We start from the raw sequence: 18,297 nt of genomic DNA, 5'->3' as shown, positions 1-18,297 counted from the left end.
TATGCAGTACAACAGTATTTAAAACAAGAACTACAGATAACAAAAAATGCAGATAAGCATTGGTCTTCTTCAAGGAACTAAGCAACCTGGCAGTCAAGTTCAACAGCTGCAATCCACCCGAAAACATTTGAACACAGGCGGCACAACTGGTGCTGAAGTAAAAAAAGTGCCGAACCACCGAATACTGAATCAAAAAACTGACACTGTATTTATTCCCTGGATAGAGCTTTAATGTTCCTCGCAATGTCAGTAGGTGTTAGCTCCCCGGTGTTGTTTGTAGGGTATTTACGAAAACCACCACATAATATTTTAAAGATCATGATTCTTACATAAAAAACATGTACATGAAAAATTTACTCCACTTACACCACACCATTATGACTCCAAAACATTCTCACACACACACACTCTTATCTCTCTATCTCCAGCCAGTCACTTGGGTAAATTACAAATCAGTTTACAACTATTAATTATAGTTCTAAAAACTCCCAGCTCACGTGCTGCAGAAACAAGGGCTAACCATTGTTAAAAGAATGGAGTAAATGAAAGAAATCCCACTTATACAAATTGATATAAAAAAAAATCTATGAACCCAAAATTACATATGATCAAGTATGTTTCATAATGCTAAAACAAAACCACTAAAATTTTTTTTAGATTTAATGGAAATTTGAAATTTTAATTTCAGTGTACAAGGTTGTTTCAGATGCCATACGCTCTGGATCTGTCTTGATTTTCAATATAGATGGCATCTGTCTTGATTTTTAATATAGATAGCCCTGGACTGAAAATCCACTAAATGTGATTGGTTGGGTCCAACTTAAAACACAAATCACCGGATTTGTATTGAAACACGATTAAATGAACTAATTTACTAATATGTTACTAGTAATGGCTAACATTGTTACGTCCTTTCAAAAAAGTTTCTAAAGCATATAAAAACCCCAGCCTCAATTGAATTAAGACTTTCTAGCGTTTATTCATGTAACGCAAGATAAATACCGATGTCTGACTTGGATAATAAGCGATAAAGACCAGCACTTTCCACCAGGACTGAAATAGCAGCGGTGCTTTGTTTGTTTGCAGTGTGATCAAACAGGTTCCACCCACTTATTTATCAACATGTTCACATAACAGTGACACCCAGTCAAATCACGCATTTCAAGTATTACGTCACCTCTGGAGCCCAGAGCCTTGTTAATTTTCAAAGTTTTTAATTAAAAATTTTACGTGAACCATCACAGAGAGGTATAATGTGCGCTAGGATAAGAAAAAAGGAGAGGCAGTTGGCATAGTTTTTGTTGTAAGAACTCAATTTTTACTTAAATGAGAGGTTACTGCACCTTTGATTAACTTGTAATGATAATATTTATCAGGAAGGTATGTTGTAATGATTTCCAGTTGCTTCACTTAAACAATACAATAAATGCAAAATGAACTATTTTTATTAACAAGCTCTCATAACCCAAATTCACTACAGCACATTTTGAATTATAATAGACTATATGTCCAAGCCATGTGAAGCTGTAATACTGATTAGAAAGAAAGAAAAAAGTTTTAATAAACCTTAAAATCGTAACTTATCACGATCATGTTTATAAGAAACAAGTGCTGTAATACCTGCATATGGGTCGCATCTATAATTTTTGGCATAAAAACCTAACATTTTCACAGAAGGGTCAAACTTCAATATGGGCCGTGCCACATATCTGTCTTTGGTAGAATGTTGTAAATACCAAGGAAGCCTAAGTACTCTGGGTCAGCTTATTCGCACGTAAACAATATGGCACTGCTGCCACAGCGCGGTCTTACGTCTGTTTTCTGTTCTACTTATGTGCTACGTGAAGAGAGAGAAGTAGCAGATCCCCCCCCCCCCCCCCTACGACTACTCCTTTCCCCGTATTAAAAAAACAGAGAGAATTACAATTTTTTACACAGTTTTTTCCCTCCGATAAATTGTATTTTTTTTCCTACCCGTCCCCCTACCCAAAGGGAGGAAAGGCGGCAAACTACTCTTCGTAAGTTCCTTGTAAAAAAAAAAACTAGCATTTACGAAAGCGTAGGAAATAGCTTGCAAAAACAATACTGTTCAGGCACATTTGCATCAGGAACTCCTGCCGTGATAGACACGTGAATATTGTGTACGTACGTTGTCAGCTCACAGACATTTACAACGGTGGAAGAGGAAGGAGAATTATCAACACTGCTCGAGATAATAAATGCACGCACGCACACAAACTCTGGGTGATTTATTTTAATATTTTCCTCTCCCCGCAGCCAAACTCCAGGGCAGCCTGTGTCACTTCTCGGGCAGCCCGGCTGGCAAACAGGCGGCAGATGCCACATAGAGCACAGTTCACGGTGCCTCACATGCAACGCTGGTACATACAAGTGCAAACTAATTCTCCTCACTGATGAGGTTATATTTATTAAAAACCAAAAATCGCTAGTTACTATTTACTCAATATTGAAGCACACAGTGCATGTTAATTTTTTTATCACCAAAGTAAAAAACTAGCATAAGGTTCCAAATATATATATTTTTTGAAACTCAAAATTGGTATAAACTGTGTAACGCACGCACAGATAAATACAGTATTCACGAAAATTACTTTTGATCCAACCATTTTAGTAACTAAAGATCACTTAAGATGTATACAATAAGACGGCAGCAAACGTACCTTGAATCACGTGCGCTGGGTAAACAAAGCCACTTGGCACAAAGCCCTCCTGGCCGTCACTGCGAACAATCCAGTACCAATCCGGGTCTTCTCGGTTCAGGACTGTGACAAACTCTCCCCTCTCCACACTGACATCATTCTCGTCTCTTGCGATAAACGTATACAGCACAATGTACCGTCCGGACGGGTCCTGCAATAAAAACAGTATCATGAGCTGATTGATGACTAGCCAACTTGTCAGAAAAACATTAAATAAGTACCAATGGTATTCATCCCTTTAGGCTTTGAATTTACATTACATACTATCTAAAATGATAATTTTTACATTCAACTGTAACGGGGTGTAAGCACGCTACGTCTCCGCCAGAGCCAGCTGACTAAGTCTGTGAAACGTCCCATGAGCATGTGTGATGCATCAGAAATACACTCGGGATTGTTGAACCCAACAGTTTTCCGGGGATATATTGGAATGTTCTCGGTCTTATCGATCACTGCAGCCAACAAGTAGGTATTTAGGGCAACTCAGTCCATCAGGAGTCACTAGGAGACTCGCTTCGAAGATCAACACCACCAGAAGAGGTCAGAGCACTGGTCAGTGCGACGGAGAAACATGGCCGGACAACAGCAGTATGGTCTGCTGAGCGACTCACCCATGGGTCATGGGTTGGAGTCCTCCACCAACGAGTGGCTACTCTCGGGGTGGGTAATGCCCGAAGTCATCGGCAAAGCTATTGTCTATGTCACAGCAAAAATGACGGGTTTGAGACCACCAACCATTACCCACCACTCGCTGGGCGATATGTGTGTGTGACTGAGTGTTTGAGAATAAATAAAAGAGTGTATGATTCTGTGTGAAAGTTTGTGTGTGTGAGAGAGTGAAATTAAGACTGTGAGTGAGAGAGTAAGAGAAGAGAAAGTAAAGTGTCATCTGATTGGTCTATGTATAAGAAATGCTATGTGATTCGTTGTTAGGAGGTTAGGTCATGTGAAAGAACTCCTCAGTTGAGAAGGACAATAATTTTAATATAGAAGAGCAATTTAACGGCTGTAGTCCAGGCAGCACCAATTTGTAAAAATTTTTTTGAAAATATCTAGAATTTTGTTGACTGCAGTCCATAAGACAAGCAGAGAGAAACCAGAGACCAACTCCATTTGCACCTCTCCTTCATCCTGCACCTGTCATCTGTCAGCTGTCAGCTGTCAGCTGTCATACCTGTGCATAGGTTCAGGAAGCCCCGGACTGAGTGATGCAGTTTACAGGCAGAAATGGTAATTAACAGCAGTCTAAAGTGGCATAAGTGACACATTTAAAAGGCAGAGCCTGTACTTTATACCAAGCTGTTTCCAATGGCAAGGTACAAGTTTGTGATTAAATTGCGACCCCCACATTAAATTCCCACAGTTTTGGTCAAAATCGTAGCATTAAATTCAGGTAAATACAGTATTTGTTTATTTTTTTTTACTATTTAAATATATTTATAACATAAGAATACTATATATGTTTGAAATAGAAACATCTGTTTTAATTAATTTTAACCCTCAAAGGTATACTTTAAATTAGATAATGGCTAACGTTATCTTATCAGTTTGCAGTGTTAAAGTTTTTATCGAATCTGTTTGATATCAAATGCCGCAGGTGAACCAAATAATTTATGATGTCATTACATCTTTTATGCTTTTTTTTTTGCATTTTTATTATCTACTAATCCTCTTTGTGTTGCATTTTTCTTTACTGTATGACTGTATGTAACGAATGACAAGTTGTTGACGGAGCTGGACTCGAGCCTGCCACGGACATGCCACAGACGCCTGGCACAGCCAACCAGAAGCACCCACGCTGCCCGGCGGAAACGCTTCAGCACCCTTAAAGCTGCAAGTCCCATCTAGTGCTTCAATCAACAACCCCAATAAGTTACAAACACAACTGCAACAGCAAGCAAGGTAAGTAAGGTTGTTAACGGGACGGGAGGGAGGCTAGGGACTAGACCACACCTTGAAAAAGGGATGCACATCAGGCTGCGAGGAGGAGACACTGTGCAACGAGGCTTGCGAGCTCGTCATGTTGAGCTGCTGTGTTGTGGCCACTGTCGTCTTCTTATTGCCATAGCTTTCACAGTCTGAAATGTCGCCACCTGCCCCTACAAAATATTGAAAATTAACTTACTGTATTCTCAACTACCAATCTTGTATTTGCTATGAAATACACATATCATCTTAATTATTTGGTATATATTTTATAACTATGCCATTCTCAAAAGCAAATTTAATAATGTGCAGAAATATGTAAACTAAACAGCATGTTGCAAAACACTACATGCATGAGAAGAAACAAACACAAATTTCAAATAAAAACTTAAAAATAAATTTCAATTTGAAGCCCCATCCACCTCAAGTATTGGTTGTTTGACCACCATTAAAAAATGTTTACACCGTGCATTGTGACATGAAAACATATTTTACCACCTAATCCAAACCTGACTACACCCACCCCTTGAAGGAACGCTGTAGCTGTTCTGAAGTAATGACGCCAATAATTTACGGCACGAATTGAAGCAGCGCGGTCATAGATTCGAAATAGCGCCGTCTTTCTTTTAAGCGAATTTATTTCAATGAACGCGCTATAGCTCTTGTGTAGCATTAAATACAATGCAACGAATAAATAATGTGAAAATAAAAAACATTATTTTGCTCTTTTCTTAATAGCTATTCGCTCTGCGAAGCCCGTGTGTTCAATCAAAGTTTATTTTAAGCCATCCTGAATGTGAGCAGCAGTTTTGAAGAGTAACGCCAGTAGCTTTCAGGGCTAGTTTACCTCGCGCCTACTAGGATGCACCAGTGGCAAATGACAGACACACATTTAGTAAACAATTGAGTCGGGAGTTACGTTAACAGGTTAAATAATCTTTCTAATAATAAAAAATGATAGTTTAAGCTATTTAAAATCTTATTATAACTTAACTATATCTCCTATAGTAATAAAATTATTATTTTATAACTCAGAAATGTTGTTAGTGCCTTCTTGCAGATGTTATGCCCAAGCACTATTATGAAAACAATGTGGTTAAGTGAATTTTTAAAATTGAATTGTAGTTGTTTAATCTTAAAATGTTATTCAGCATTTATTTCAATGTACTTCAAATGTAGGTATTTAGACATATGTTTCTACTGTAAACAGGAGCAGTGGCTTTAAAATGGTAGTGAACAGGCACAATTACCTGATTGGAAAACAAATTATTATGATTAACATACACTCTTATGGAAAAACGTATTTTATTAGCGCTGTTTGGATCTGTTTTCCTGGAACGAATTAGAGCGTTACTTAGAGGGGCGGGTGTATATGTAACTGGATCACCATCCAAAAAGCTCTTAACTGTGACCTCTCAGTCAGATTATCAACTTATTCACCACCACAGATTACAGCTAACGAAAATACATCAATCTTCAGTGACAGTATGTAATCAACACAATAAACTATTTTCAACTATAAGACATCTTAAGATATAAAATTATTATAATGATTTTATAAATTATAAACCTAATTCCTTTATACATTCTATCTTTATCTGTTTAATATGTTCTATTTTATTAAATTGTTGATACTGTTATTACTTAACAACTTTGTTCAGACACTGCAGTGCTGAACCAAATTTAAGCATATACAGTGGACTTCCGATTATCCAGGGTGATGAAGGAAAAAAAAAAAAAAAAAACCCGGTTAAAGCAATGTCATAAAAAAACTTTTTAGTTTAAAAGACAAACACTGTATAAGGTTGTACGTAATAAGTACTAAAGTGTTAAGATGTAATTTACAGAAAACGTTGCAGCACATATCACTAAAACATAGCTGTACCTTACATTACCATATTTTACGTCTAGCCGGTCGATAATTTTTAATTTTTCTCGACTGTCAAGTACCACTCATTTGCATTTATTATTAGACATAAATATCTAAAGATTATTACAAAAAGAAAATACGGCTACGTTGCGACTTCACCGGCCAGTCACTGACCAACCACGCCGTGCCGGCACCAACCTCAGCGCGGTTCACAAGATCATGTGGCACACAAGTGCGCGCGGCTTACAGGGGTGCAGTTATAATTTGCTCTAGCAGTTATGAAGTTCATGATGCCTACTAACATTTACCAGCTATGTATGAACTATGTTTAGCAGCATTTTTCTTCTTGAATCACAGCATAAAATGCTCTATAACATAAATAGATCACAAAAATAAATAGTCAAATATTATTATTTGTGTTTATGAAAGTTAAATATGGCACAATTAACCCACAAACCGGATAACTCGCATCCGGATAATCGGGAGTCCTACTGTACATAATTGTTTTGAATTGTTCTTATATGTTATTATTAGAGACCTGCCAAATTCGCGGATTCATTTCGTGATATGCTACAATTCAAATAATTATACCTTAGCGCTGCTTCTACCACTGGTTCACTGTTAATCTGGAGCAATGAGGGCCAATTAAAGACCCTCGCTCAAAGAAGTGTTGAATCACAGGCCACCCAGTCGAGACGACTCACAAGTCAGCAGCCAATGAACAGGTGGAAATTTGCCCGAGTGTGTAGAGTGCAGTAGAGTCTATCCCGGAGGTCATTGAACCCGCGAATTTTGCAGGTCTCTAGTTATTATTTATTGAATACAGACAAAATAATTAATGTTTGTATTTGTAAATGTGTTGTGCATTATTTATGTGATGGTTGTAGCCTATGTATGTTATGCCTACCTTAAACATTTTTCAACTGTTGGTAGGCATATTAAAAATAAATGAATAAAAATGACACCCATGTTCAGATGTAAATGAAATATATTATTTAATTGCAGTAACAAACATGACAATTATATTTATATGTTTGCAGCATACTTTAAAAAAAATGTCATGCAATATTGAAAAATTAAAGAAAAAAAAGGGAATACAATACACACACTTACTTGTTTTGCAAATTCAAGAACATTATCATGCAACGTATAAATGCACTGCAATAACAAAACATATTGCTCAGTGGCGGTAAAACTAACTGGTCAGAAGTCTGCAATTACGTGCTGTTTCACTGGAACTTAAAAAAATAGATAATCTAGTAAATTTTAACCTAAATTCGAAATTAACACAATATATAGAAGTATTAACAGCGAATACATTTTTTTTAAAAGAAATGATTAACCTTAAAATAGTCATGAAAACAGTGATATGCGGACACACACACACACATGCATATGCATCAATACTTTAACAAAGAAACACACATTGCATATGTATCAATATCTTTATTAGTTATCATGGAGACGTGGCTCAGACCAAAACGCAGATTAAATATTATATTTTTTCACCCTATGCTATGGACCAAAAACACTTAATGAAACATTAAAAATTTAAGGACATATGCAAAAATTTACACACATTTCCAGATGTTCCAAGGACACATAAAATTCAAGAGCTATTCCCACTTTTCAAGGATTCAAGGACATGTAGCCACCGTGCAAGCTCATGTTTCACAGACGACATGGTGCAGTAAAGATACAGAGGCCAGAAGTGCTCGGACACTTTGACTTCTCTTGAGATTGAAAGATTCCTTATGATGTCAAACAGTTCACACAGACAGTCAAGTCTGAATTCACTGCAAAACACTGAGCGTGCCGCAATGCAGGAAACTGAAGCCAACTCAAGGCAAACTTTGATTTGATAATACTTTTCTAAAAAGAAACAAAGAAGGCAATTTCTCTGTATTTATGAGTAGGCTCTTGATTTATTTACCTTTTCAGTGTAATTTATATGTACATATTAAGGAAATCAGTGTTTTCTAATGTTTCCTACCCTTGGGTTTATGTTTGCGACGACAACTATCTGGAAATAATTAAATTTCTAAGTTTTCCTTTCGTAAGGAGTAATAAATAGGAATATTTTAACTGTATTTTACGTACTCGTATCAGTGTTCTTAGTAATTATTTTCATTCCTTAATGGATTGGAGAAATACTGCTGCTGTTTAAAACTTTTTACAATCTCAGATTTCAAGCACCTAACAACCGAGTCCCTTCACATTAGTTCCACACAGGTTTAGGAACCAAAGATCACCTGCTCTGCATTCCTGCAAGTCTGTCTCGATCGCCCCGTCCTCTCCCAGGCCTCCGGGCGAGGAGTTGGCCCCACTCCTCTGCTCCCGAGGCAGCTTCTTCTTCACGTTGCTGAGGGCCAACTCCCCCAGGTGGGAGTTGTATGGCGTGCAGTACGAGTGGGGGATGAAGCCCTCTTGGCGACTGTTTGCCGCAATCACGTACACCCAGTCGTTCTCCCGGTACAGGATGTTCACTATCTGGAAAAGTAAACGTACACTCAATGTAACCTATCGATATCAACGATATAACAATTACACATCAAACCTAAATATACACTGCGTAGTACACATGTTCACGCTGTTTGGGAATTACAGTATCTTCCTTTCAAATTGTTATGCATGGCACCAAACAAAGTGAAAAACACACACGAACATTTGGTCTACAGTGCACCAATTCAGAAAGAGTACAACAAAGTCAGCCAATTGCTGGACAGAGCCCTGAACTATCACTGGGCTGTTGACTCCGCTCTCCTGTAACATAGTTTACTACAGGCCCAGCCTGCCAGCCACACACTGTACTAGTCACAGTGGTTGACGACAACTTGGAACAGCCAAAAGAACAGCATGAGCACAGGCTGTTGTGTCTACTAACTGCACACATGATGAAGCATGTCACAAATACGTAGTTGCAAATGGTTTAAACCAAACCCATGAAGCTGCATGGAATTTCATCTCATATAACACCACAAACTGAACATTCCCTAATGAGCACGGTGTACACAACATATGTTTTGTTTGAGTGCACTCTATTTCTTTCATACATTTGATCAGAAACAGATATTGATGAAGATAAACTGGTAGCTCTCTCATTCTTGCATATTTCACTAACACAGGAATACTTTTTCTGTACTGACTGGATGAATAAAAAAATTGAGGTTAGTTTCATTCTCAACTAAATGCAATAATAATATGCTAATGAAAAATACACTACTACAGCATGTATCCTTAGATCGCTGCATGCAGAAAACTGTCAAGTCATAATTTAATGCAATTATTGGAATTGTTCGCAGTGTACCATCGCAAAAGCATTTTATGAAAATGCTAACCATTTCCATTCAATTCTTGGCATCTTTGCTTCTAGTTAACACCCCCATTATGTTAAAACAATCTCAGGTTAAGCTGTAACAAGTCACATTTTGGCCATTTATACCCCACCATCGGATAGTATTTTGAATTACATTTTATTTTGTAAATAAGTCAAGAAGCAAAAGAAATGGATGACACCACTTATTTTCATTACGTATTATGAAAGGCAATTTGTTTTAAAAGGTATTAAGTTGACTCATTTCTTTTTTGCTAAGTAGTATATTTGTTACTAATTATGGAATAAATGTACTATTATTCTTACAATACTTATAAATTGTATTGTAAGATGCATATAGCTTGGTCAATGTTCAACAGAATGGTTTTTTATAGTGATTGTAATTTATTAATTTAAAATTGAGTTCAATTTAATATTGCATTAATTTAAATGTTGCAAAAATTTTAGCATTTTAATCATCAAGCATGGCCATATAAAATTATTAGTTTTACTTTTATGGTACCTAACAAATATTTTTTTATTGTGGATTTTGAGTACCAGTTAAACAGTCAGGGGACCTAAACTGCTAAATTGGCTGACACTAGACAAGTACAAACAAGGTTTTTGTGGTTTACCATTTCAAATTTATTCCATTATGCAAAGTTTCATACTGGATATAAACAAGAGTATTTCAATAATATGTATCCCAAACTAAGTAAATAAACTGAAATCACATAGGTCATACTGTGTTGTTGATGTTGGCTCTTAGCTGTTTTGTTAAGTGCTCAGTGTTAAGGGACGACAGAATTGTATCCCCTTGGAAAGGGTACCTTTCAGACTTATGGTGGCGGTAGTGTAGCTGGGTAGAAACTGGAAAGGTACCCTTTCCGATTTCTTAAAATGTTTCGGTTTTAATGCAAATGTGCACTGGAAAGGTATCCCCTCGGAAAGGGTACCTTTCAGGATTTTCTGTACAATGACACAGCAGAAAAAAAACTGGAAAGGTACCCTTTCCGATTTCTTAAAATGTTTCGGTTTTAATGCAAATGTGCACTGGAAAGGTATCCCCTCGGAAAGGGTACCTTTCAGGATTTTCTGTACAATGACACAGCAGAAAAAAAACTGGAAAGGTACCCTTTCCGATTTCTTAAAATGCATATTATTTTCTGTTTTAAAATCGTGAAAGTTATCCCCTCTAACCTAACCTTACCTAACTTAACCTAAACTAACCTAACTTAACCTAAACTAGCCTAAACTAACCTAACCATTCCGAGCACAAACATGTCGCAAACTGGAAAGGTTACCTTTCCAAGGGGATAAATTTCAGGATTTTAAAGCAGAAAATAATATGCATTTTAAGAAAATGGAAAGGGTACCTTTCCAGTTTATTTTCTGCTGTGTCATTGTACAGAAAATCCTGAAAGGTACCCTTTCCGAGGGGATACCTTTCCAGTGCACATTTGCATTAAAACCGAAACATTTTAAGAAATCGGAAAGGGTACCTTTCCAGTTTCTACCCAGCTACACTACCACCACCATAAGTCTGAAAGGTACCCTTTCCAAGGGGATACAATTCAGCCCCCCCAGTGTTAAACGCTTCCATACATAATATTTTGTCCACTCACCTGTCCTCTCTTAACTTCTAGTTCGTCATCCACGCAAGGAGTGAAGTCGTGTAGGACCACCATTTTGCTATCCGGGGCAAGCCCGTTTTCCTTTTCGATGCCAACACGCACCAGTGTTTCAATGGAGGCACTGCCTGTTATTCGCCCCATGCCTGGGGCACGGACCAGGTCTTTGTCGACATCGCCGGCAGCTGTGCACAACAACCCAACATGCCAGCGTCATTTACCACCTGCTGCATTCCCCAGCTGCAAACACCCCTTTACACCAACCAGTGTTCACATACACGAACCTCCTGTACTGATTTAATTAAAAAGGAGTGTTTCACCACATTAACGAATTAATACAGCAACTTTCCTCACAACGTACTTTAATTTTATTTTAAAACTATTTCTTGTTGTCCACCTGGCAAGAGTTACTTCTGTAGATTTACAAATAAAGGATAATGTCATAACAGATATTTCTTCCCTTTTTCTGGTAATTATTTAATCATAAAGAAGAAACTTAATTCAAAAAAACATGTTGAAAACTAGATACATGGAGAAGTTGGGTAATAGCCTCAATCATTTTATAATAATTCATTTTACTTGAACATGTACAAAGTTCAAAAATATCTTATTTATTTTTAATTTAACACCTGTTTATTCACTGACCTCTACACGAATATTTGTAATAACCTGCTTATGGCCAGTTGCAGCATTCTGCTCTTCGATCTATGATTTGACGATCTTTGCCAAAGAATGAGCCAAGGATCATTGCTCTAAACGTTGCGCCAACACATACTGGTACTACACGATCTTTGTTCACGTGAACCGAACTTGATACGTTTACAATCTGCGACGACAGGCGGCAGCAGTCAAAGCAAGTTAGGTGCATTTATATTGGTAGGCTGGAACGATATAAAGTTGCTACAATTGAACAAATAGTTGATGCGATTGCCACAAGATAGCAGCACTTACAGTCGCTGCCTCAGCTTTTGAATTTTAATAACAACTGGAAACACATACTGGTATTTTAAAGCTAATACAAACGGAGCAGTCTAAAATATTAACAGGTTTCGACTAAAAAAAACCTTTCTTTGTAATATGGAAAATAATCATGATGAAATAAAATATTAAAAATTAAGTATTTTAAATATTTCAATAATGGCTATTTCGCGGGAGAAGAGGTTGTAATGCTAGAATAAGTAAAATATTTTATACTTGTATAATATCATCTGAAATTTCGTAAATAATACTCTAATGTTTACGTCTGATTAAATTAACCTGAATAAAGTCCGTGAATATATCGGCCATGTCTGCTCATGCTGTATTCATCTGAGATCATTGAAGAAGTGTTCAAGATAAAAAATGAAAAAAATCTTCCAACTGAGCCAAAGAAAACCAATAAAACTTATAGTCAAGTTACAGAACAAAAGAAAATTGAACAGAAAAAGAAAGTTGACACATCTGTCGCCGCACCGGTTGAACGTGCGGCTGACCTCGTTACAAGTCAGCACTTTTCCCGTGTTGCAAGCAACACTGATGCAAGCAACTTAGTAAGCACTTCTCCTAACAAGCGGACTACTGATGAGCAAGGTTTTACCACCGTGCATTATTCACGTAAGAACAAATCCAACGGTAGCTACGTAAACCAGCCTGAGTCTGACAACAAAAAGAAATAAAAAATACAAGTTGGGATGAGGAACATCTCATCTCTTAAAACAGTTTCAAAACCAGCTTTCAAAAAAACAAAAGCATTATTTTGTCGCGTACCCGCCTCCATAGAATGCGTGGAGACGTGGCGGACGTCGCTCGGCCGTTTTCTAGTGTTGCCCGGCGCCAGCTCTCTCGCGTAGAGCAGCCTCCTGCGGGGAGGCAGGGGTGGACCGTCCGGCCCGTGTAGCTGCCGAGGGACGTCGCGCGCTGGAGAAATGTGCGGTGCAGGCTAGTTGTGTTAGTCCACGTGTTTTGGCCCGCGGACACGCCAGATACAAAACAACACTCACGCACACGGTAAAGAAAACGATAAAAAAGAGATTATGTACACTATAGAACAGAATCCAAAAGCGATAATAGCGGCGAGTTTATGGAGCGTCTCGCGGCCGCGTCTAGCCTCGAAGGTGGCTCGCACGGGACTGGAGACCAGGACGCCGGCGCACTGCTCTCGCACGCACGGAGCGGAAGTGACGTCATTCCCAAAGCCGCGGCGCGCTGCGGACAGGGCTGTGATCCGGGCTTTAACCCAGAGGCACGGAGGTACGACGTCAGATGCCCCCCCCTGGATAAGCCCGGGTCAATGCCGTCCGTGCTTCCACCCGAGGCAGCAGGATCGGGACGCCCTCTCCCATGGCGGTCGTTGGAGTTAGGGCCGCCTTTCTCGCCCCGTACTCGCCGGGTTGTCGTACACAAACGCGTCCAGCTCCGAGCCTGTGACATAGTCTGCCAAGTAACGTGGGGCTCGCCGACGTCGCCGGTTGCGTCTCGGGGTCGTCTCAGCCGGCTCCTCGACTGTGACTCTGAACTCTGCATCGGCGAGGGAGGCACCATGTCCCCATCCACCTCGGGTGGGGGAGAGTGGCTCATCTGCCTCCTCCTCGTCCGGCTCGGTCACCAGAGGTTGTTCGCCCGCCGCATCGGCGCCCGCCTCGGGTTTCCCGGTGACGTCATCGATCTGTGTCCGCGTCGTGCGTCTCCGACGGCGTCGCCTCGGACTTGTGGCCGAGCTTCCTGCTGTTTCCAGGGTCGCTGTTTCGGGGCTGGGGGTGGCATGGAACAGGCCCCGCATGCCTCGGGGTGTGATCGAGTCGTCGGAAGTAGGCGTTTCGTCCACTTCTACCAGGGTGACATCTTCAGAGACCAAATTTTCTCCTGGGACTGATGTTCTCCGTATGGTGTCTCGGTGCACTTTTCGCGCCCGCCGTCCATCAAGGCGGACTAGGTAGGTGCTCCTACTTAGCCGTTTAAGGATCGGGTGTGGTCCCGACCATCTGGGGCTCAACCCGGCACTGTAGTTCTTCGGCGCGCTGGACAGAGGCTGCGTGCGCACGTATACCAGTTCTCCAGGTTGGAGTTCCGGTGGCATTCGGGTCGTCTGCGGTGTTATCTGGCGAGTATAGGCCCTCTGGTGTTCGAGCGCTGTTGTCATTTCTGCCTCTCGCCGTTGACGGCGCTCCTCTGGATCTTCTTCTTCATCGGCTACCCTGTGGGCTGTCCATTCTCCTGGCAAGGGCAAATTGTGGCCTTGGACCATTTCCGCCGGGGTCATTCCTGTGGCTGCATTGGTTCTGCGACGGATACAAAACAGAGCCTCTGCAAGATGGTTGTCCCACTTAGTATGGTCGCTACCCAGCCTTATGCGCATCTGGACTTTCAACTCTTGGTTTCGCCTATCCGTCGGGTTGGCTCGGGGGTGGTAGGCAGGTGTGGTCCGGTGTTCGACGTGCCACGAGTTGCACATCTCCCGCCACTGCCTCCCGACGAAATGGCTGGCATTGTCCGTCAGCAGGTCTCTCGGGTAGCCCCAACGTGGGAAGAATTCCGTTTGCAATATTGTCCCAATGGTGTTGGCCCGTACATTGCTGGTGGGGTAAGCTTCTACCCAACGGGTAAAGAGATCTGTCACTACCACCAGGAATCTCTTGCTCCGGGCTGTGCGGGGATATGGCCCCATGACATCCAGCGCGACGGACTGGAAAGGGGTAGTGGGAATGCGAGGCTGTTGTTGCTCCATCCCGTCGCTCCGCCGCGCTTTCCGCTCTTGACACATCTCACAAGTCCTCACGTACTCCCGCACGTCCCGGGCCATGCTGGGCCAGTGGTAGTGCTGACCGACCGCCCGCCGTGTTTGGTCTGCCCCAGGGTGTCCGGCCAGGTCGTGATCATGCATAAAGCGCAACACTGCTTCATGTGCCTCCGGTGGGACATAGGTGCGCCACTCCTGATCGGGTCCCAGTCCTCGTATGTAGAGCACACCGTCCCTCGTAGTCCAGGTCTCACATGGTTCCGCTATTTGCTTCGCGCGTCTGCGCTCAGCATCCTGAGAGGTGCGTTGGGCATCGTGCACCCGACGTTTCAGCTCGACCATGTCCGCAGGAGGCGGGTCGTCGTCTACACCTAGAGCAAGCAGGCGGCAGGTTGGGTCCCTTGGGTGGTGGTGATCGTCTCACGGCCAGGTGGCAGTATCTCGTCCCAAGATACCTCGTCCTTCAGGCACGATCCCTCCTCAGGGTCCCGTGACAGGGCATCCGGCAGCTCGTTTTCTACTCCTGGAACGTGCTCCATAACGAAGTCGAACGACTGTAGAAACAGCGCCCACCTCACGAGTTTGCTTTTCCGCCCCTGGAGGGTCCGCAACCATGTGAGGCATTGGTTGTCCGTGCGCAATACAAATTGCCTACCCTCGAGGTGGGGACGGGATTTCTTCAGTGCCCATACCACAGCCAGGCACTCCTGTTCATTGCTGTGGTAATTCCGTTCCGCGTGGCCGAACTTGGCACTGGCGTAGTCGATTATGCACCTGTCCCCATTTTCGTCTCGATATAGCACCGCGCCCACCCCCTCAGCGCTCGCATCCGTCTGCACGTACAGCGTCCTCTCGGGGTTTATCCGTGACAGAGTGTGGCATCGGAGAAAAGCCGCCTTCAAGCTGTCCAGCGCCTGCTGTGCAGCCGGTGTCCAGTGGTAGCGCTGTCGTGGTGACAAAAGATCTGTCAGAGGGGCAGTGAGCGTGGAGAACTGCGGGATATAGTTCCGCAGCCAGTTGGCGAGGCCCAAGAGCTTCTGCAACTGCTTGCGGGTTCTAGGTGGTTCAGCTTCTGCAATTTTCGCCAGGTGCATCGGGTGCGGACGATTTCCCTCAGCATCCACCACATGCCCCAAAAACTCCACCTCTCTCCGTCCAATGTGACACTTCTGTGCGGCACAGGTCAAGTGGTGCATCTGGAGCCGCTCCAGGACCAGGGACAGGTGCTGCACATGGTCCTCCCAGGTCTTGGAGTACACAATCACGTCGTCGAGGTAGGCTGTCACGAACTGGCCAATGTACCCTTCCAGTACGCGGGCCATCATAGCTTGAAATGTGGCCGGCGCGCACTTGAGCCCGAAGGGCATGGCACAGAACTGAAATCGTCTACCATCGGGCACCGTGAACGCAGTCTTTTCTCTGTCACCTGGGTGTATTGGCACCTGCCAATACCCCGAACGTAAGTCAAGGGTCGTGAACACTCGTGCATTGCCCAGGCCTGCCAAGGCCTCGTCCACACTGATCTGCGGTGGTGGAGAACTAATGGTGACACTATTCAGGGGACGGAAGTCCACACAGAAGCGCATGGTCCCATCCTTCTTGGCAGCAAGGACGATGCGTGAGTTGTATGCGCTGTTGGAGGGTTCAATGACACCATCTCGCAACATTTCGTGCACTTGCTCACGTATCACCCGTTGCTCGCGGAAACCATATCCCCTGGGGGCCTCATACACTGGTTGGTCGTGCATAGTGGGGATTCGGTGTTCTGTCACCGTTGTGCGCCTGAGTGGGTCGGCAGTGGCGAAGATGCTCTGCCTTTCCCTTATGAGCCGCCTGAATGCATCCTGATACTCTGGGGGTACATCATTGTCCACATCTTCTAACTTCGTGGGCTCTCTCGGGGGAGGTGGTGCTCTACCTAGTGCATACACTGCCAGGCGCTCATGTTTGCCAACATTCACTAGCCCAGAGGCCGGCGCTATCACTGTGTCATGCTCTACCAACCAAGGCTGTCCCAGCACTAGGTCCTCCCTGAGTCCCTCTACTACAACTGCTGCCGTCTGGGTAACCAGCTCCCTCACACTCACCGTTATGATGGCGTCCCCGATGGCTGTCCCGACTCCGGTGCTCGTGGCCAGACGCAGTGCACAGCGTCTCGGTGTGACGTCCGCTGGCGGCACTAAGTGTTGGGCCACGAACACGTGGCTCGCACCTGTATCTACGAGAGCAGCCGTCGGTCTCCCGTTCAGAGTGACGGGTACCCGCATCAGCCGGTCGTCTGGGGTAGTGAGCTGTCCCAGTGTTATGCGTGTCTCGGCCGTGGCTTCGGGAAGGAGGTTAGGTGGTGTGGGGGGCAGAACTGTTGGTCCTACACCCCCTGCTGCCCGTTTCCCGCCAGTTGTTGTTGTTTTTATTGTTGTCTTGGGCAGTCCTGGTGCCAATGGAACGTGTCCTGCGGGCATCCAAGGCGACACTGGGGTGGTCGGCCTCCGTCCCGCCGATTCCCCGCGTTCCGCCACTCTGGTGCGGTGGTCTGTCGTCTGCCACTCGGTGGGCCTTCGATTGCCCGTGCTACCATCTGCCGTGGACGTTCGAGCTGCATGTCTCCCTCTGGGAGAGCAGGCGCTCTGTACTCGTGTCTGGGCTCTCGTCCGGGAGTGGTCATAGTTATCCGTCGCCCCAGAAGGCGCTGCAGGTTGCCCTCCGTGGCTACGGCCTGTCGCACATATTCTTCAACAGACCCGTTGCAATACGGCCTGAGGAAGGGTTGTAATTCTTCCCGCACTAACGCGGTCACGTCCGGCAACGCTTGCTCCGGCGCTTCCCCTGGGGCTATGCGACAATATAGCTGCAACTTGCCCGCCAGGAATCTCTCCACCGATTCCGTGTCCCTCTGCGCCTCGCCGTAGAAACGGGCCTTGCAGCTCAAGACTGCCTGGCGGTCATCAAATCGCTGCATGAGACGCGTGGAGAACTCCCGCCACTGCATATCGTATCGCCCCCACACAGTCCACCACTCACGAGCTCGACCACGCAACTGTTCGCTTGTGCGCTGGGTCCACTCCTCTACCGGCACACTGCACTGTAACATGCGCCTCTCACACCACCGCACAAACTCCCGT

At 43.4% G+C, this 18,297-nt stretch overlaps 1 protein-coding gene across 3 annotated transcripts in view; it reads right to left on the bottom strand.

Moving 5' to 3' along the window:
• LOC134529102 (SH3 domain-containing protein Dlish) overlaps positions 1-18,297 on the bottom strand; it is a 49,883-nt gene that overhangs the window by 16,854 nt on the left and 14,732 nt on the right. For 2 of the 3 annotated variants that reach the window (XM_063362834.1, XM_063362836.1), the window contains exons 2-5: positions 11,455-11,645; positions 8,769-9,006; positions 4,674-4,819; positions 2,682-2,871 (exon numbers count right to left, since the gene is read on the bottom strand). In XM_063362834.1, the coding sequence (XP_063218904.1) occupies positions 2,682-2,871; positions 4,674-4,819; positions 8,769-9,006; positions 11,455-11,645 (765 nt within the window). The remainder of the gene's footprint in view (positions 1-2,681; positions 2,872-4,673; positions 4,820-8,768; positions 9,007-11,454; positions 11,646-18,297) is intronic. The other variant, XM_063362835.1, reaches the window with a different exon arrangement.

The sequence above is a fragment of the Bacillus rossius genome, chromosome 2 (assembly GCF_032445375.1).
Source record: "Bacillus rossius redtenbacheri isolate Brsri chromosome 2, Brsri_v3, whole genome shotgun sequence".
NCBI classification, from domain to species: Eukaryota; Metazoa; Arthropoda; class Insecta; order Phasmatodea; family Bacillidae; genus Bacillus; species Bacillus rossius.
The sequence above is the reverse complement of the archived record's forward strand: the minus strand, read 5'-3'. Positions and strand labels throughout refer to the sequence as shown.